This window comes from Heptranchias perlo, chromosome 23, assembly GCF_035084215.1.
Source record: "Heptranchias perlo isolate sHepPer1 chromosome 23, sHepPer1.hap1, whole genome shotgun sequence".
In the NCBI taxonomy this organism is placed as follows: domain Eukaryota; kingdom Metazoa; phylum Chordata; class Chondrichthyes; order Hexanchiformes; family Hexanchidae; genus Heptranchias; species Heptranchias perlo.
The window spans coordinates 27325234-27347638 of record NC_090347.1 but is presented as its reverse complement, the minus strand read 5'-3'; the positions used below and the strand labels follow the sequence as shown (position 1 = coordinate 27347638).

Genomic DNA, 22405 nt, shown 5'->3' with positions numbered 1-22405 from the left:
TTTCTTCATACAAAAACCAAGGTAAAGCATGTATTCAACTTCTGAAGGAATCTTGAAAGCAAAAACCTTAAATGTTTGTCAATCTGCTGCAAAAATAGAAACATAGGTCTGATTAGATGAATTAAAAAAATGCACATCCTAAAATCTAATCTGTATGTAAACTAAATAAAAGGAAATTATGAAAGTATGAGGTGTGAGTTGGCTAGGATAGATTGGGGAGCTTTGCTAAAAAGGATGACTGTGGATGGGCAATGGCTAATATTTAAAGAATGTGTGCAGGAATAACAATTATTCATTCTTGTCTGGTGCAAAAATAAAACAGGAAAGGTGGCTCAACCATGGCTTACAAAAGAAATTAGGGATAGTATTAGATCCAAAGAGACGACATAAAATTGCCAGAAAAAGCAGCAAGCCTGAGGATTGGGAGCAGTTTAGAATTCAGCAAAGGAGAACAAAGATTGGTTAAGAGGGGAAGAAGAAAGTATGAGAGTAAACTAGCAGGGAACATAAAAACTGACTGTAAAAGCTTCTATAAATATGTCAAGAAAAAGATTAGTGAAGACAAATGTAGGTCCCTTACAGTCAGAAATGGGGAACAAAGAAATGGCAGAACAATTAAACACATACTTTGGTTCTGTCTTCACAAAGGAGGACACAAATAACCTCCCAGAAATGTTAGGGAACCAAGGGTCTAGTGAGAGGGAGGAACTTAAGGAAATCAGTATAAGCAAAAAAAAGTGCTAGGAAAATTAATGGGGCTAAAGGCTGACAAATCCCCAGGGCCTGATAATCTACATCCCAGAGTACTAAAGGAAGTGGCCCTGGAAATAGTGGATGCATTGGTGGTCATCTTCCAAAATTCTATAGACTCTGGAACAGGTCTCAGATTGGAGGGTGGCAAATGTAACCCCACTCTTTAAGAGGGAGAGAAAAACCAGGGAATTAAAGACCAGTTAGCCTAACATCAGTAGTGGGGAAAATGAGAGAGTCTATTATAAAAGATGAGATAACACTTGGAAGACATTAACAGGATTCGACAAAGTCAGCTTGGGTTTATGAAAGGGAAATCATGCTTAACAAATCTACTGGAGTTTTTTTTTGAGGATGTAACTAGTAGAATAGATAGGAGAGAACCAGTGGATGTGGTGTACTTGGATTTTCAGAAAGCTTTTGATAAGGTCCCACACAAGAGGCTAGTGTGCAAAATTAAAGCACATGGGATTGAGGGGAATATACTGGCATGGACTGAGAATTGGTTGACAGACAGGAAACAAACAGGTCTTTTTCTGGGTGGCAGGCAGTGACTAGTGGGGTACCGCAGGATCAGTGCTTGGACCCCAGCTATTCACAATATATATAATCAATGAATTGGATGAGGGAACGGAATGTAATATTTCCAAGTTTGCAGACGACACAAAGCTGGGGTGGAACATGAACTGTGAGGAGGATGCAAAGAAGCTCCAATGTGATTTAGACAAGTTGGGCGAGTGGGCAAGAACACAGCAGATGCAGTATAAATTGGATAAATGTGAGGTTATCCACTTTGGTTGTAAAAACAGAAAGGCAGATTATCTGAATGGTGATAGATTGGGAAAAGGGGAGTGCAACGAGACCTGGGTGTTCTTGTACACCAGTCGCTGAAAGCGAGCATTCAGGTGCAGCAAGCAGTTAGGAAGGCAAATGGCATGTTGGCATTTATTGCATGAGGATGTGAGTACAGGAACAGGGATGTCTTACTGCAGTTGTATAGGGCCTTGGTAAGACCACATCTGGAGTATTGTGTGCAGTTTTGGTCTCATCATCTGAGGAAGGATGTCCTTTCCATGGAGGGAGTGCAACGAAGGTTTACCAGACTGATTCCTGGGATGGCAGGACTGACGTATGAGGAGAGATTGGATCGACTAGGCCTATATTCACGAGTTTAGAAGAATGAGAGGTGATCTCATCGATACAAATAAAATTCTAACAGGATTAGACAGACTAGATGCAGGAAGGATGTTCCTGATGGCTGGGGAGTCCAGAACCAGGGGTCACAGTCTCAGGATACGGGGTATGCCATTTAGATCAGAGATAAGGAGAAATTTCTTCACTCAGAGGGTGGTGAACCTGTGGAATTCTCTACCACAAAAGGCAGTGGAGGCCAAGTCATTAGATGTATTGAAGGAGATAGATATATTTCTTAATGCTAAAGGGATCAAAGGATATGGGGGAAAAAGTGGGAACCGGGTACTGAGTTAGACGATCAGCCATGATCATTTTGAATGGCGGAGCAGGTCCGAAGGGCCGAATGGCCTACTCTTGCTCCTATTTTCTATGTTTCTATGTTTCAATCTGGTGGTATTTTATTACATAAAGAATTTCACAATGGCATTCAGCTAAAAAAAGTTAAATGAAACTTCAGGAAATACCTTTCACCTGCCTCATTCAGATGATTCAGCAAGTTGCAAAATAACTTAAATCACGACTGTATTTTCTACAATTTCAAAACCAATCTTAAGCTTCTCATTTTTCAAAATCAAAAACACAAATATTGTTTATTGTTTTCTAATGAGAGCATGCAATGAGAAAAGGTCATTCACCCCAAAGGCCTGCTCCTTCCACCAATCAGGTACAATCTTACTTGATCATGGATTCAATGCCAACCCACTTAATTGCCTCACAAAATTCTGCATATATACTCTAACCCCTAAAAAGGCAATCCAAAGTCCAGGATATTAATCCATCATCACTATTCAACCCTAGGTTGTTGTCCTTAACAGACAACACTTTTTGATGGTGTTATTCAACAGTACCAAATTTTGCTGGATGTCTCTTCCACGTATTACCTTGTCTGGTGGAAGAGAAAGGCAGACAAAAACAGTGTCTTTTAATCTCTAGGTGGACTTGGGTCATGGTATTCTTAACCCATTTCCTCTAGTTCTGCGCTTAAATTTCAACAAATCTACATCTACACTTCAACATTTAACAAATAGGGGTTGCATCACACCCTCAATCATCTTTTCTCCAAGTTTCTCCTCATAATTTAAGAGCACCATGTCTTCGAATCATCCTTTGCACTCTTCTCTGAAGACCATCCAATGCAAGAATGTCCTTTTGAAGGTTGTGGGTCCAAAATTGCACATAACATTCCAAACGTGGCCCAATAATCCAAACTAGGTTAGAATAATTTCAAATTAAATTAGTCAAACCCCCTTGGGATATATAATGCCATTCTCCAATTATTTCCCAGTTTACAGGAGTGGACTATGAATAAACCTTTAAAGCACAGAACCTTTTTTGAATTGGTACCCAAAGTTAAAATTCATGAAAGTTACCCAATTGAAATGGGAATTACATCCTTGTACAAACTGAAGATTTATACAGAAACTGATAAATACTTTAATTTAAGGGATTTTAAGATGGTGTCATGTCAGTTTTATGGCTCCAAGTATTCAAAAAGAAATGACAAACCTATACGAACTATTGGGCATTAGATACGGTCACTAATAACGATGACCTTAACAGGCTTAATTCAAGCCCTTGAATCTCATGAGGTCATATGCACATTGTTAGAATGTTCAGTAATCACCTGCCCAAACTACGTTTCCAATGGAGGATAATGAAATCCAAGCCATCGATAGCTCAAAATCATGATTTTAGAATAAGTCATTACTTTTCTCTGGTCAGGTGAAGTAACAGAATGAGGATGCAACGGTTTTAATATATCAAGCCTCATTCTAGTTCATTTCTGGATGTAGAGGAGAGAAAAATAAATGGCTACCAGAAAATAAACTCATATGGACTGACTATTTCTTCTCTACATTATCAACATGAATGGTACACAAAAAAAAGTAAATCATTGGTCCACTGAGCCTACTCAAGAATAAAATGCTTAGTTTATACAGTAATGGACTCCCTAATTCTACTTGACACTTGCCAACCGACTGCGGTGGCTCACCACCACCTCAAGGGCAATAAATGCCAGCCTTGCCAGCAATGCCCATATCCCATGAACAAATAAAAAACGTCTAAAGAGTTCTGCCATTTGATTACACCATTTTCCATTTGGAGCAGAGCAAAATGCATAATTCATACAAGGATCTATACTTACTAGCTTCCAATTGCTGTTGAAATGTCTAATGTTGAGTATACTAACAGTTGCCTCCTTCAGAATTTTAGAAACCCAGTCACCCAATAGGCCATCTATGCACTTTTCAAACTTTAAAGCTTAGTGTTGTAAATAGTTAATACAAAATTAAATTACAAAGAGTAATTAATGAGTACAATATCAATTAAAAATAAAATAGGCCAATGCGACAGAACTTAAATAGCGCAGTACTCACCCATTACTAATTATGGCCTTTGGCACACAAACATCCAAAATGAACGTCATTATTTTTCACCACATGAATAATATCCATCAATAGATGCTCTCCCACATCATCTTGCTATATAATTATTAAACAAATTTTTATACTACTATTCGAATAAAATATGTACTTACGTGCAAAGGATTGATTGATCCTCACGGTCTGGAAAAGAAAAAAAAGACAATAAGCCAATTACCAGCAGTATTTGGGGCGTTCTATTTTTACATTAACTTTGCCTATCTTGGATGTTCCTGATCATTCTCAATCATGCTCTTTCAAAATTTTAGGTATGCTAACACCTTGAACCACCTACAGCTTATTGAACACTACAACCAACCAATCCCTTCTGGTTAAGGATACTGAAGGCCAACAACTAGTTAGCAGCAGGTAGAGATATTTGAAAAGATGTGAAAATATTTTAACTAGTTACAAGTTTTCATGTGCATTACACTGGTGTGATGGATGTCCAAGTAGTTTGTAGTAGGCTTTGTAGCTCAAGTTGTAAATATACCCAACATTCCGTCACCCAAATTAGCAGGAGGAGCTGCAATTGCAATGCACAGATGCTTCCCTTTCTGCCCAAGATCATAAAATGACCATTAGCAACTTCGCATTTCATATTGTAATTTGATTTCTCAGTCTACACTTAATTGAAAAAATCTTTTGAAAGGTCAGACTGCCTCCCAACTTAGTCACTAATGCGAGTCTGAAGAAATAGACCAGGAGTGTTCAAGCTTTTTGTCTTCATGCATTGTTTAGTTGTATACCAATACGCTTCATATTATGTAAAACGTGTCAATTCATTTGCATACATCTCAAGCTGTGGCTATTGACAAATTTCGGTGTTCTAATTTAAAATTTATCTACCAGTGGAGCCAACAGCCCTTTCCAAACCCCATGGCCCCAAAGTTCAAACAGGATAAACCATTACGAAATATATTAGGAGGAAAAATAGTGAGTTGTCTGGGCTTTGAGCCAGTTTACTTGCTCGAGGATTGGAAAATGGACCACAGGCTGTAGTTTGGACACACCTGAACTAAATCCATTACCTCAAGTTCTGACATCATGGCCTCCCAAACTGCTTAAAATATTTGAACAATTTTACAACACCAAGTTATAGTCCAGCAATTTTATTTTAAATTCACAAGCTTTCGGAGGCTTCCTCCTTCGTCAGGTGAACGATGTGAAAATGAAAACCTTGAAATGAAATCGCATTTATAATTCACAGAACAATGCTTGGTGAGTACAGACAGTTTTTTCAACTGCCCGTTGCCAAGGCAATCAGTGTGCAGACAGACAGGTGTTACCTGCCAGGTCTCAGAATATACAAATCACCAAAAAAAACAAAAAAAAGATAGAAACATAGAAAAGACAGCAACTGACCTGTTATATTAAAAACAGATAACATTTGTTCGCTGGTGGGGTAACGTGTAGCATGACATGAACCCAAGATCCCGGTTGAGGCCGTCCTCATGGGTGCGGAACTTGGCTATCAATTTCTGCTCGACGATTTTGCGTTGTCGTGTGTCTCGAAGGCCGCCTTGGAGTACGCTTACCCGAAGGTCAGTGGATGAATGTCCATGACTGTTGAAGTGTTCCCCGACTGGAAGGGAACCCTCCTGTTTGGCGATTGTTGCGCGGTGTCCGTTCATCCGTTGTCGCAGCGTCTGCATGGTCTCGCCATGGTCTGCATGGGACCAAATTCGCACCCCAATACGCCAACATTTTCATGCACAAGTTCGAGCAGGACTTCTTCACTGCACAAGACCTCCAACCAACACTATACACCAGATACATAGACGACATTTTCTTTCTATGGACCCAGGGCAAGGAATCACTAAAGAGACTACACGATAACATCAACACCATCAAGCTCACCATGGACTACTCCTCAGAATCAGTTTCTTTCTTGGACACACGAATCTCCATCAAAGACGGGCACCTCAGCACCTCACTCTACCGCAAGCCCACGGACAACCTCACGATGCTCCACTTTTCCAGCTTCCACCCTAACCACGTCAAAGAGGCCATCCCCTATGGACAGGCCCTGCGAATACACAGGGTCTGCTCAGACGAGGAGGAACGCGATGGACACCTACAGACGCTGAAAGACGCCCTAGTAAGAACGGGATATGACGCTCGACTCATCGATCGACAGTTCCGACGGGCCACAGCAAAAAATCGCATAGACCTCCTCAGGAGACTAACACGGGACGCAACCAACAGAGTACCCTTTGTCGTCCAGTACTTCCCCGGAGCGGAGAAACTACGCCATGTTCTCCGCAGCCTTCAACATGTCATCAATGAGGACAAACACCTCGCTATGGCCATCCCCACACCTCCACTACTCGCCTTTAAACAGTCACCCAACCTCAAACAAACCATCGTTCGCAGCAAATTACCTAGCTTTCAAGAGAACAGCGTCCACGACACCACACAACCCTGCCACGGTAACCTCTGCAAGACATGCCAGATCATCGACACAGATACCACCATCACACGAGAGGACACCACCCACCAGGTGCATGGTTCATACTCCTGTGACTCTGCCAACGTTGTCTACCTCATACGTTGCAGGAAAGGATGCCCCAGAGCATGGTACATTGGCGAGACCATGCAGACGCTGCGACAACAGATGAACGGACACCGCGCAACAATCGCCAAACAGGAGGGTTCCCTCCCAGTTGGGGAACACTTCAGCAGTCAAGGACATTCAGCCACCGACCTTCGGGTAAGCGTACTCCAAGGCGGCCTTCGAGACACACGACAACGCAAAATCGTCGAGCAGAAATTGATAGCCAAGTTCCGCACCCATGAGGACGGCCTCAACCGGGATCTTGGGTTCATGTCACGCTACACGTTACCCCACCAGCGAACAAATGTTATCTGTTTTTAATATAACGGGTCAGTTGCTGTCTTTTCTATGTTTCTATCTCTTTTTTTTGTTTGTTGTTTTTTTTTGGTGATTTGTATATTCTGTGAGACCTGGCAGGTAACACCTGTCTGTCTGCACACTGATTGCCTTGGCAACGGGCAGTTGAAAAAACTGTCTGTACTCACCAAGCATTGTTCTGTGAATTATAAATGCGATTTCATTTCGAGGTTTTCATTTTCACATCGTTCACCTGACGAAGGAGGAAGCCTCCGAAAGCTTGTGAATTTAAAATAAAATTGCTGGACTATAACTTGGTGTTGTAAAATTGTTTACAATTGTCAACCCCAGTCCATCACCGGCATCTCCACATCATAAAATATTTGAGCGTCTAAGGAAAATGCCCTTATATTCAATTCCAAAATCTTTTTGGAAAGCCTATATAAAGCTGCTCTCCAAGTCACTACTGTCCAAGATTCTGGAGCTTTGGATGAGGTAATCAAAAGGATTTCCTGTAATCGATACAGAAAATGTTGGTCAATGTAAGTAGTGGAACAATGTACTGTGCACAACATCCTTGAATGTAAACTCAAGTCAAATATAGTAAAATGCTCCATTTGGTTAAAATTTTGAAATCAATTAGCTGATCTACCTCACGCAGAAACCCCACAATATTAAACGAAACCTATACAATGGTCACCTCAGCCAGGAATGTGATTTGCTGGTATTTGAAGGACAGATGCATTAGGCAAACAAAAACTCAAAAATGTACTCGCTTTACTTTCCATCCATCCTCATTTACTACAGCCATGGACTTTGCAAGAATACAAAGACAGAACTATAATGTTTCAATTTGATATCACAACAGCCTAATGAAAGAAACTCCAATTAATTGCAAATGAGATTTCAAAACTTGTATTTCCCAGAGTTCAAGTGCTTCACTGTTCAGATCCAAGTGTCCCAAGTGGTAAAAGCATGGGTATTGTTATCAAGTTTTGAGAGGTGTAAGTAACAAGTAGGTTGCTTGCTAGTACACTAGCATGTGCATTTCAGCATGCAATTCCAGCAGGGCATGTGGCCTTCTGTATTGATTCCTAACTTGATTGTGCCTCACTAACCTGATGTATACACACACACGCACGTCAGGGGTTTGCATAAGCTGCATGGAGCCCACAAAGTAATGGAGTCCATGGGAGTGGAGTGGCCAAATGAGATGGCTCGGTCAAGGGGATTGAGATTATGGGCAAAAGTGTTAATATGGAGGGAAAGATTTATGAGGACAGTGAAATCAGGGAAATGGTGAGTTGAGATCATTAAAATCACCAAAAGATGAAGAGTTACAGTGCAGAGGTTGCAGGAAGTCAGTGTAGAGACTAAGGAAAGATATCTTTGGGAGAAATTTAGGATCAGGAATCCTGGTTGATTACTCCCCCTACCCTCCCATTAATCCATTAGTATTGATTTGTGGTATGTAAATTTTTTTAAAGATTTATGGTCACAGATGGAGATAAATGAGCACATTGGAAAATAAATACATTGTGGTTAAATGCTTTGGACCATGAGAACACACTTCAGTGCAGCTTTGAGCAAGTCATCCATACTTCAGTAATTACATAGCATTTTATAGCATGGAAACTAGCCATTTGGCCCAACACTCCACATGTGCCTCCTCCCACCTTATTTCATCTCATACTATCAACATATCCTTCAACAATTATTTCATGTTTTGTTTAAACCAGAGAACATTATAGTACCCATAGGCATAAGATGACGACAGTTTCCCATACAGCTATTAACAACCATCAGTACATCACATGGGAGCTAACAACACTTTAAACACTCCCTTGGCTGTTGTGAAAGTGTTATCATTGAAAGTAGATGACCCACCATTCAAAATGCCTTTGGCATGACATAATTTAGTGTTTAAAAAATAAACAGACTGTAGTTTTTTTATGCTTCACTTTGCTTTTCTCCTTTACGGTTTTATATTAAGTTCAAGTCAGTGAACTTACTCTACTGAATTGTCACTTCATGTTGGTTTAGCTGGTTGTACACAAGATTACAAAAATGTCAGTTCTTTTCCCTCAGAATAACTAGTATGCTATACTAAATGGATTATTGATGCTACTAGCACTTCCATTTCTAAAGGCTTTTTTTAAATTCCAGATGTCAAAGATTATCTGATGTGCCATAGGTCATAAGCAATATGCAAGGATACTCTGTATAAACCCTTAATTTTTCCAGGTTGAACATATTCTGTCTTAACAATTTGATACATTTAAAAACAGTGTTTTATCCTAAATTGCAAATAGTTTTGGGGGGGGGGTAAGAGAAAGGAGGGGGATTTGGGCAATAGAATTATATTTGCATTGTCATTGCAGATAAGCAGCATTTCAAACTTCAGGCATTGGATGCCCCAGCAAAATCTGAACAGTGCAGTTTATAAATTTGATAGTCATTTAGTTGATTTCAAAATGTCCCACTTACTGTAGCAGAAACTCTTCTGCATTACAGTAAGAAAAAATTTTATTTCTACACTACTTTTCATGTCTGCAACCAGTTAATTACTTTTGAGGTGCAGTCACTATTTTGTAGGTAAATGTAATAGCCAATTTGCACACAGCTCAGGCACAAACAGCAATTTGATGAATGGCACATTAGTCTGCCTTTTTTTTGATGTTTGTTGAGTGATAAATATTGGCCAGAACACTGGGCTCCCTGACTGTTCTTCAAATAGTGCCATGTTTAAAACAACTTGATACAAGATTTTAAAAGAAAAGAAGCAGAATGCAACAAGACCCAAGTACAAGAATGTCCTCTACACCCTTGAGCAACTGATCAGTACATGCTTAATGCTCTTGGGACCTTCTTCCTCAAGCAATCTTTCATAATTGCTGCCACTGCCTCAGTTCATTTTACACACTATTCTTTATTTTTTCAGTTCAAGAATTACATAAAAAAGAGAAACAAAGTCTAAAGGAAAGCCATAGTTATTCACAAGCTGATAACAGCCAATCAATGCACTCTTCATTCCAGTGAAACCTCAATTATCCATCAATTTGCATAGCCGGGGGGGGGGGGGGGGGGGGAGGGAGGAAGAGGGAAGAAAGGAGATGTGAGGAGTTGGGCTAAGGGTCAATTATGGCAGATAATTGAGATTCTAGCTATTTTTGAAAGGCCATGGAGGCACTCACACTTTGCCATATCCACTATTTTGTGCCCAGTATTGGATAAGCAGGAATCAGCACAACGTGTACAACACAAAGACACTATTTTCTGCTCGATTGTACATTTCAAACAAAGTTTAAATAAAATATATTTATGCATTGGAAGATTACCTGTCCCCTATTGAGTTATACTTTTAGGTGGCATGTTCACATAATTCAGGTTAGCAAAAAAAATCAAATTTTATCTAATTGTCTATTTCATACTTCAAACTCAGACAGTGTCTGAATAAAGCTTAAAGTGTCCGTTATAGAGCAGACAGCTGTGACCTGAATTGTAATGGAGATTCAGTCCTTTACAAAATATTAGCTGAATCAGCCCCTGTACCTCCCATTAGTATTCAAAAAACCTTGATCAAGGAGGCAGAAATCCTATTTTGACACAATGTGATCAGATTTCTGACATGATTAATCATAGAAACTACAGCAAAGCCAAGCACATGCTGATGATGCATTGTGTCACAAATTGCAACCAGATCTCAAATGGATTAGAAACAAACTGCCACAATTGTTGTTAATTCTTAACTGGATAGTTTGCCAATTTAGTGTTCACACATTTAGACTGATCAGCAGTCAAAGTTCAATCATTTGGAACACTAAAGAGGCCATGGATGTTGTACTGTACCAGGACAATAACTCTGCATTCAATTATTGACACCCCTTGACAAAAATGGAGAATCCACAAGGCCAAAATATTAAATTTTAACATTTGAACATTTAAACTATGCTAGTAATAGGCTTTATTGCAAAAATGGCAATATTAAAATTTAAATTTAGGATTCAACTTCATAACAGAAACTAGGATCTGGCTGTTTTTAAACCACTGATTTTTTTTTGAAGGCACATATGGAAGGTTCTTTAAGAAATTGAGATATAGTATATTTACACACCACACTATTTAAAAATTGTGAATCCAATGTGGGATTATATTTGTTTGAAAACATTTGTATAAAAAAGACCGCATGATGGTGGGGAGTGGAAGGGCACTTGAATGGAGCTAAGAAGTCCCACTCTCCGCGCACCCCGCCCCCCCCCCCAATTCTTAAAAGAACACAACACCTCAAAAGTAAAAAGGTCTTCAAATTAATGATTAGAAAATGTTTGTAAGGAGGCATAGGGCAAATTATGAAATCTGCAAATTTCATGCACTACAATTTCCCCCCCCCCCCCCCCTTCCCCAGACTTACTTCAGAGGTTAACTGGCTTTTGTTCCTTTGGTGAAATTATATAGCCAATTTTGAAATGTTGTTAATTGAAAAACATGAATTTGCAAAGCAGACCATTCAATTCAGCTGTATGTAGTGTGAAACTGTAGAACCAAACGGGATTTGGAATGTTTATAAGCCGTTTAATGTTAGACATGAATGAGATTCCCAATTGTTTTTACATGTTAAAATTGCTGACTGCTATGCATGAAAGTTTCAGGTGATGGTTTCCACACATAAAAAGTATTAGTGGGTGATATAATTATAGGATGCCAGAGTTTCTGCAATGAAATTGCTACCAAAGAAATTAAAGGGGATAATTATCAGGACCTCTGAATTCTTGGTTCAGATGAGATTACTAAAGGCTGTTCAGACTTAAAATACTCGGAGAGTTTGGCTGTCATATTTCAGGCAAACTTCTACATGAGACAAGGTGCTGACTTAACCTCTCAACAGGCTTCCAATTGCTGAAGAACCATCTGAATGGGCGGTTTATATTTATGTACTTTGTTCAAAAAACATACTTACTTTGTATATGCCTAATATCTTTGTATATTAAGCGTAAACAAATTTGATTTGTTTCAGCCTATACAAATCCTGATAAGTGTGCATTTTCCACCATCCAATTGACTGAAGACACAGAATTCAACATAAATTTCAATACACACAATTTGCCACAATCAGGATTCATTTAAGATGAGTTAAACTATCTCTGCAAGAGTGGAACAGAGACAGGCTTCATATCATATAGGATGCTATCATATGCGATATGAAGATGGCAATCATGCTAATTGAATGAGCTAACGGTTTTAAAAGTCCAAACGGAAACATTATTGAATCTTTCAAGAATTCACTATTAACAGCACCTTGTAAGATTCAATAGTAAAAGTTAAAATATCCCATGTTTCTCCAATTTTGTTTCAAATTACAACAAGGGTTTTAATAAACTCTGTCTTTAACTCTTACCAAAGTCAGTTTTATTCTGCCATTGTACACTAGCTCTTTTTTATAAGCAAATGTTTTCAGGTTCTGTTTATTTTCATCTGCCTAGTGTTTGTATATAATGAATACAGCACCAAAATGGAAAATGGTTCACTTAGGAAACTCAAATCGTGGGTAATTTAAAACTAAAAATCACTGACTTTAGTCATACAAGTTGGTAAAGAATTCACAGTATTAAAACCAAACTGTCACACCAGTTCTACAACCAGGTACAGAAAAGGCCATTGTCTTCCAATCCCAAGTGATTAACGAAAACACAGTCAGCTCATGGTAAAGTTGATCTGGGGACTGTCAAACTTTACAACAGTCTCATTTCGGTGCTTGATTTCTAAAGGAGTCATAAAAATATACAAAAGACAGATAATGGCATATCAAAAAATTTTTTTAAATCTAATACGGAACACAAGGCTAGAACTAAAATTTTCTATTTAATGTTGGTGCATTATTTTTAAAAAGTGTTTCCATTTCTACACCAGCCACAAGTTCAGTGATGTGAAAGTGTGCCAAATTTGGGTTGGTTTTACACTGTTGGCCCAATTATAGGAATTGGGCTATGTCTGCCCAAACTCACTTCCGTTAGAGCTAACCAAGAGTGGCTCCCCAATTCAATCAAGTTGATGAGCTACTTTGATCAAGACGATCCCAGGTTCAACATCAGTCTCTGCTAAGTTTACTGATCCCAGTCAGGGTGATGATAGGAATGTTACAACTAGCCTCAGACACTTCAGAATAGAAAGGAATAAAAGTGACCAGTCTTTGAGTTTCTGAATTCTTTTCAGCAATCTATACTGGATATATCTGTGGGAGCTGGTGAACAGGATTGAGTTTTGCTTTGTCGTCACTAGGTTTGCAATATTCTGCTGACACTCAAGGTTCTTGTATGAATAACAGCCATTTCTTCAAGAATACCAAGCGTCCATGGAACCAAACCCACAGCAAGGAATCAACGTGCAGCAGGTTCTTTATAATACTACTTTAGGAGCCACATTACCTCATTAAAAACAACAGGTTTTTTTTTCCTGTCTTGAATCACTTCTGCTCTAGGAACAGAGAACCTCAACATTGCATAGCTGAGTAAACTAGAACACCATCTACTTTCTGCAATGACATTTTAGAAAATCGCACAAAGACTCAATGTTTACTGGCTTACTATTTCAGTAAACCAATCAGTCCTGCTTAACTTGAGTCATGTGTACATGAGCGTTTGTGTTATTTCAATTTTGGGGTCACTTACATTAATACACCTTTATATATAAAATGTTATTCTCCACACAATTTTCCACCCCACCAGAGTCCTTGACCAAGACCATTATGAGACAAGACAGAGCCCACACCCATCCTTCTGCATAGACGTGCTGCTTCAATAACAAAATAATTTTGCTCCTAACAGCAAAACCCAGCATTTCAACAAGTGCCCACACACCAAAAAACTCTACGCTTTGTGCAGTGAAATGCTTGATCTGTACTTCACACATTCCAAATACTCCTAGGTAATTTAGAAAACTTTTGCCAAATAAGGTCAACAAGAGACCAGACTGAATTGTTTGGAATAGACGTCAGTTTGCACCAATGATTCATACAAACCCATTCAATTTAATTTCATCACCAAGATCTTTGCCATTAACTTGTGGCAAGTCTCAAATCTATTGCTGCTAATTACTCATTTTTGTGCCAACTTCTTAGAACTAAAAAAAGTTTACTAAATACAGCTTTAATGTGCACTGGATAACACACATGAAGTGACAAAGTTATGCACATTATTCTAATGCAAAACCATCCACTCAGTGCTTATAGAAAAAAACTGAATGGCTATGTTTAATGTAATTTAAACATTGCTCTTGGTGGACATTACAAATTTGAGGTCTGCACTAGATCGTCTCATTAGCATACCCCATGTTCTTTAAAAGAAGTTTACCTGTAGCTAGTCATATGCTAATGTAGCCCTGGGGTTTTTAATAATGCAATCCCTCATTGTATGATCTGGATACTATAATTTCACATGTACCACCATGTGCATTTCTCCTTTCTTCCAGAAGGCAAGCTGATCCACACACTAATGAGGTAGGGCCAACTGTAAACCATCAAATTGATCTATTTTATAAGTAATATTTGAATGTAATAGTTTTACATTTTCCAGTGAATTTCAAATCTATTTCACAATGTTCCTTGTACCAGAAAACAAAGCATGCTGCACTTTCATTCGTGGACTCTTACTTTACTGATTAACAAATTTTTGAAAACAGTTGGCAGTAAACTTAGAAACAGAGTTCTTATCCTCTGTCCGAAAACAATCTTAAAAACAGTAAATGTTGGAAACACTCAGGTCAGGCAGCATCTGTGGAGAGAGACAGTTAACAAAACAAATGTTAACTCTTTCTCTCCACAGATGCTGCCTGACCTGCTGAATGTTTCCAACATTTACTGTTTTTATTTAAGATCTTCAGCATCTGCTTTTGTGCAACTATGTATTAGTGATCTGACACTCGCCCAGCTCTGCATATCTAGGGTTTGATTAATCACACCTTCAATTAGACTTGCTACCACTTAGGTGGTGGCTGACAGCTGCATCCCCCTGCTGGGCTCACATGAATGAAGCCATTCCAAACGTGTAAATGTTTACTGGAATGTCCTGAACCTTTACCATGTCAAGCTAATGTAGTATGCAGAAAGCACCACTTCTCCAGCTGGTATGCCTGGATCTAAAGCAGATTCCCAAAATGTTCAATTTAACTTAACAGCAATATCTTTCATAAGTTATCCAAAACTTAAGAGTTTAATAAAGGTGGTATATAGTTACAGAACTTCTCAGCTACAATATCTGGACTGCTGCTGCAGCAGTTTTCTCTGCAGGAGAAACGGGCTCAAAAACCAAAATAGCCCAAATCAGAAAAAAATAACGGTCATCTGTGCTGTTGGTAATGCATTCACCAGAGTCAGGTGGTGGGAGTAAACTCTAGGTCCTAAGCACATTATCTGGGTTGACACTCAGTGCAACACTGATGAAGTGCTGGATTATCATATATGCCATCCTTAAGATGATGCTTTAAACAGAGGCCCAGTCTTGGATGGGCATTAAGGTCCACAGGGTGTGACTGTTCCATCTTGTGAAGAGCTCAGAGTTATTCATTGTGAGGAGCCTACATAAAAGCAAGTTATGAATAATGCAGCATATATTATTCTGGTCAAAATTTAGTCTTACCTAATAAATGATGGAGGTGGTAGGAAAGCTGCCAAGTTTTACATATTACACTGAATCAGTACATAATGTGCATCCTCCTTGAAAATTAACTAAATGGGATCATCATAACCAAAAATGCACTCAAGTTATTTGAATGCAGAGCTCAGCCTTACTGTAGAAAAATTAAAAAGGGACTTCTAACCTGCCACACTGCACATCTTGTTTAACTCATTAAACTTAATGTCTAACTCAGTAAAACACGACTGCGGAATAACAATTCTTCCGAAAAGACAGTTAGATATTCCAGAAAGTGACTAGTTTATAATAGTTAATGCTTAGACCAATATACCTTACTACTGTATTGAAACAGTTCTGTATAATGATTTTATTTCATTTTTAAAAAAAGTATTTCAGGTCAATTTATGATCATTTTAAAGCTTAAAGCACACATCTCAGAACAAAGTGTTTTGAGCACAGTAAACAAAATACATTCCCTTATTGAATGCCTGCCTTGTGGCATGGAGCCAGCTGTAGATCAGCAACACTTCAGCTCCCAATTCCTTGGTCAAAAAGGTTGTATTTAAATTAACTAATCAAAATTTCATGCTCATGCAAATTGACCTAAAATGTTAACCCATCTGTTGCAGAAACTAGTATAATGCAGACTGCCAAGTCTCTTTTCTCTCCCCTGTTCTTCATACAAAGCCTCTGAATCATTCCTGAATTATATAGACAACCAAAGAGGGTGGTAGGAGGTATATTTTTTGTTAATGCAGGGCATCAGTACTAAGGAATGAACTAGTGATTTAGTAGCAGTGGCATTCAGATACAGTCAGGTGGATGTTGCTCCTTAGGGAGCAGGTATAACTGAATTAGTGATCTTGTCCCCAGTTGGCACAGCTGTACACAAGGTGTAAATACTAATGATTGTTCAAACATGTCACTGACATTTAATTGGCATGACTCAATTTCCTTCAATTTACAAAAATGCTATTTTCAGACATAGTGGGGCTCATCTATTGGATTTACTACTGCTGGTATCTTCTAACCTTTATTCAATAAGCTCAAAAGGATCAGTAATTAAGTCCTACATAAAATACTAGCACTGAATGTTTTAATGTTACTTTCTTACACTTCAGTTATCCACTTCTACTCATTAGAAATGAAATTCAAGAAAATTAATTCTCCTCATTTCAGAGCAAATGCTCTTACCAGCAAAATGAATAACGAAACAAAATTACTGGCCAGCACTTGACATTTTTAACGAGATCAAAAATACACAATTGAAATTCATTTTCAAATTAAGCCAGATATAATTATTTTGAAGCCCAAAATTGTAAACAAGCTTGCTGAAAACAAACCAAACGGTATTTGATGGACAACAGCCTTTAAAGGCCTCAGACATCCCAGAGAACACAACATACTGATGGCAAGATGCACATTCACTGGTGGTATATTATCTAAACTCAATTCACAATGTAAAATTTTCCTGCTTATTTGCTGGGAATAAAGATTTAATTTTAAATATCACTACTTGTACATACTGCAGCAGGTAAACAAAGCTAAAAAGGGTTAGGGAAAAAAAAAGTACTGTTCTTGTCCCCTGCTGGAAGTAGTAGCAAATGCTAGACTTTTCTTCAGTAAGCATGTAAAGCAGACTTCGTTCTTTGCAAAATGTACAAACATTCAACACATGCACATTCTCTAGCATACAAGGCTGCAGACTTCAGACTGTCATGATTGTTCACAAACTCTTAAGTTGCATCATATACACACACATTAGTTGACTCACCATTCTGCTGCACAGACAGGAGGGCCCTGTTCCTTCATTAGCCTCTCCTTCCACATGAAAACCAGCCATGGTAAACAATCAAAATATTTTGAATATACCGTGTGCAATTAATTACTGGTTTCAATCAGCAATGGAGAGCTCCTTGTGAATATGACCACATTGAGTGAAATGTTTTTAAAGTACAGCTTAAAATATAAAAAAAGTCAACAGGAAAAACTGACTCCATCCGCACTATATTGGGGAAATCAGGGGTAGTAGGCATGTTGAAGAACTTAACCAGCCCATTCGCCACTCAGTGCAATATAACTACCTCAGTCTTGCTGCTTAAAACACACAAGCATACAAAAAAAAAAATCCAAAATTTTACAGGTGTATTCATGTTCAATTTTCAATCCTCCTCCTTTATCTTCTGAAGGTGGCAACTCTTGCAAGGGTATAGTGCCACCAGCATCACTCACCCTACCAAGTGGCTATTATTTAGAGGAATCAATATGCTTTTTTAAAATCTCACAGCAGAGGTCTAATTAAACATGCACAAATGCACACTCCCTCATACAGGTCAATGCACAGTGATCAAAACCTTCCCTCATTTTCATCCCTCCCTAATCTAGCAGAGGTCTTACAATTCAAGTCTCGAACCTGGGACCCTCCTGATCTTTATAGCTGCTTATACCATACATTTACATAGCATCTTTAACACAAAAAACATCACAAGGTGATTGAGGGGAAAAAATGGTTCCCCTATTGGCTCAGTGGGGTAAGTACACTAGGCAGTCAATTTACCCAGAGCCAAAAAGGAACCTTCAATTTTTAAATTGTGGAGATGAGGGAAACACAAAAGCTCCTTGTACAATAATGAAAAGTTGAAACATCTGGATGCAATTTCCTAACACCACACAAGGACATGAAGCTCTAAATTCATGAACTCCTCCCCCTTCCCTACAAAAGTCTGTGGATGCTGAGACTATTGGAGCTTTCAAGACTGAAATCAATGGATTGGTTTGATAAGGGTATCAAGGGATATGGAGCTAAGATGGGTAAATGAAGTTGAGGTACAGATCAGCTATGATTTAAATGAAAGACTGAACAGGCTCGAGGGCTGAATGGCCTACTCTTGATCCTAAATCTCATACCTTGGAATCCAAGTATTTCTAAAGTGTCAGAATTTGTTTGGTCTGTTTGCAAAATATTAAGCCCTTTTACCATGCTCCCGACAACACCATTTACAATTTCTTTCCTTGTACTTTTCTATTTAACTTGCTGCAGATTCAGCTTTCTTCAGTTTGATTCTCAGCTTCTTCACTCACCATTTCTTTGGATTACATGGAGATATTGGACAGGTGGGAGTGGACTATAGTCAGTTGTCTGAATCAAGGCTTCAAATGACAAATCCACAAGAGTACAGCATGAGTGCGTAGTCATCTGGACCTAGATATTGAATTACTGCCCATTTTAAGACCTCTGCTGCTGTTACTTTGTTGCCTTTGCTGCTAGGGGATTAAGAAAAATGAAAAGACTTCACAGAACATTAGATTCTTTCAGATGGTTAAGCCGCAAAAGAATTAACCGTCCTCCATACAATGTGTCTTGATCCAAACAACAGTGCCTGGAACCAGTAGAATTTCCATTCAAGTTTAATGTTCTAGTCCATCAACACAAATGGCATATGCACAGATAACCTGCCTCCCTGAAAGACTGAACTGACAGCATTCCCAAACCTAGTCAATCGCGAATTCTCAGATAACCTGAAAAAAAAAACTTGGGTCTCGTATCTGAATCTCTAGCACTTAAATGAGTAATCCTACCACATATTTCTCACAATTACATCACTCGTACATCAAGTCTATTCTCTCCATGGGGATTTACTTGAGTTAATTATTTATCCAGGCAAGTTGGATTAATGTTATAACCCGCTCACTCCAGACTGGAAAGTTGCACTCACATCTCAGCTATTTTGAAAGCTAGGCTACATTTTATTGTTTACACGGCAATGACCATGTACGGTCCTTTTGCATTGTATCAGAACTTTTCCAAAGTTAACCAAGGAAACAATAGTGGTGGGGGGAAAAAAAAAAGTTAAAAAAAGTCTCACCACCAACAGGGTTTTCATAAATGCACATTCTTCCATGGTGTTTGAGGGAGGGAAAGGAGAAAGTAGTAAAGCAAAAAAGCTGCCAATTTATATCAGGCATGTTATAAGTATTTATTTTCCCTCAATTCACAAATCCTACATAAGCATAATGATTAATAATCATATTTAATGTGAAATAATGCAGATTTTTATTACCACAAGATACTGAATATGAAGTTGAATACCAAGTTTATTTCACTAGTGGAGATGGCATTGAAATGACAGTCAAGGACAATATGGATCTTCACTAGAACAGGATGTTCAACAACCTCATGCAGGAAGTTAAAAAATGGTGTTGTGCTTGTACACCTTATCTGTGGGGCTCTGAAAGCATTACAAGTGGTGTTTGGTATGTGGGTTGTTAACTGGTGTCACATACTGCCATCATAGGATGCTTAGGGACAGTCTTTGCTGTACTGATGAACTGAATAGCATCCAAGAGGATGCAATGAATGAAAGTATATGTGCTGGTCATTAGACCTTCAATTGAGATATCTAGTTTTATTTTGTTTTGAGACGTTGGTATAAGTTTGTTGTGGATGGTACAACTTCTGTTCATCCACAGTATAGTGTCAGTGAGAGTTTTCTAACCACTGAAGGTCTAAAATGTTTAGTGGTACATGTTAGAGATAATAAGGGAAAACCACATGGCAATTGAGTTTATAAATGGTCTAATACTGGCACAAGTGATATTATTCTGTGTGCACCACTGTGACTTAAGTTCTGTTATGTACAATATGTTCTAACATCATAGAAAACTGAAAGTAAACCTGTGATAATGAATGCAGTGTATACAAGCAATGACCAGGGAAATATGTGCACACAGTAATTCATTAAAAATGAACAGATGTATTCTTGAAGCTGCTTGTAAAAAGAAGTTTGATTACCTTAAAAAAGGTAAGCTTCAGAAAGTTCAATGAAGTAGCAATACGTGCAGTTTCCTAATTCTCATTCAAGTAAAAATGAATGTCTGAATTAGCTTGTGAAACCAATTCCTCTATTACAGAATTACTTCAAAAAACAACCTGCATTCTAGCTCAAGGTTGCCAGTGCAGTAGAATTCACTCTAGGTTCTGGGGCAAATTTCACTCCACCAGGGTTAAAAAAGAGAAGCTACATACTTACAAGAACTTATGCACATGCAGTTGTTTGAACGTCAACTATTTTTTGGGCATCAAGACATTCTATAATGGCCAAGGACATCATTTCAGACCAGCAAAACAGCAACTGCATCACTGGCCAACACAGGCAGACTGAACCCACCACGAGAAATTACTGCAGGTTCTCCCTCCTGCGGCAGTACTCATATTTGCTACCGGGGCTCTGGCAAAAGACGCCTCTAAGCATTTATCAGCACTGCCAGGGGCAACAGTATTTGCAGCACTGCTAACATCAAGGCTGCTATTCTCAGCAATGCTATAATGTAAAACAGGGAATGTGATAATGATTAATGAAGTTTTAAAATAAAAATTATGTGGATATATATCCTGTTCACAAAAAGGTTTATTAGTTTGTATTCTGGTCCAAAAAGCCTAACTGGCAATAACATCTGGGAACCAAGCCTAACTGTTACAGTAAGAGGATTCAATGCACACGGTCCAAATCACACTTTTTTTTTAAGGTTTGGGAAGGTTCAACGTGTGCAGTTGTAAGATCAAGTAACAGTCAATTGTGCTCTTCAACCTGTAAAAATAAAAATCTCTTGCCCAAAGAGCTACCAGTTAATTTTTGTGCTACTTCAAATCAAAACAGAAATTATTTCTTTTTTAAAAACTGTCCCAAGTGATGCAAAGTTTTTCATTGTCACCTGTGTAAGTTCTCAAAGCTAGATTACTGTGCACAAGATTTGGATTGAAATTTTATACTTCATACAATCTAATACTGAAAAAGATTAAATAAATCAAACTATTCATATAAAAGCTGGTTGGCAGAACAAATGGATTTTTGCCTTTCTTCTTTGATAAACTAGGTTCTTAGCTGTTGTAATGAAGAGCTATTTGGTCACATACACCTTCCCAACAGGGTGATTTTAGGTTTAATTTTTTTGTTGGTCTAAAAGCCACTCAGTCCTAGTTTCCTGAAAATGCCAACATGAAATATTAATGCAACTATATTTGTCCTCTTTAAAAGAAAGTTCAGTTTGTAAAATTTGAAACACAGGAGAGCACAGCATGGTTGTTTTCTACAGACCATTTCACATACATTACAGACAACCCAAACATCAATTTTCAAAGCAGCTGTTGGCAGACTTGGTCTCGGATGAAAAAATGTTAGTGTAGACACCACTTGCTCAGAGTGGGCAGTGCAGAGGCTGACAACTATTTATGACTACAGCAAAAAACAAAAAAAATGCTAGACACAAAAATTCCAAAGTAAATTTTTCAATAGAGAATCCCAGAAGCTGATGAACACAATGGGAGAATGTTGAGTACATGCAGCAATACTTGATGCAGCTTCCCAGCTAGCTATGAAATTATGGAGCAAAGGTAGTAAAGTTAGTTCAATGAATTGAAAATTCAAGTAAATCAGAATAGTTTCTCCCAAAAATTATTTTCAAAACAAAAAAAAAAGTACTCTGCTCAAAAATCAAGGGACTTGCTGAAAAGCCATCTAGGCTCATTCCAATGCTTTAGATATTATTTGGCGCATTGG

The 22405-nt window shown here is 38.4% G+C and overlaps 1 protein-coding gene across 4 annotated transcripts in view; it reads right to left on the bottom strand.

The window, feature by feature from the left end:
• Positions 1 to 22405, bottom strand: part of LOC137341207 (myosin-10) — a 133416-nt gene that overhangs the window by 77898 nt on the left and 33113 nt on the right. For all 4 annotated transcript variants that reach the window (XM_068004249.1, XM_068004250.1, XM_068004251.1 and 1 more), the window contains exon 4: positions 4484 to 4511. In XM_068004249.1, the coding sequence (XP_067860350.1) occupies positions 4484 to 4511 (28 nt within the window). The remainder of the gene's footprint in view (positions 1 to 4483; positions 4512 to 22405) is intronic.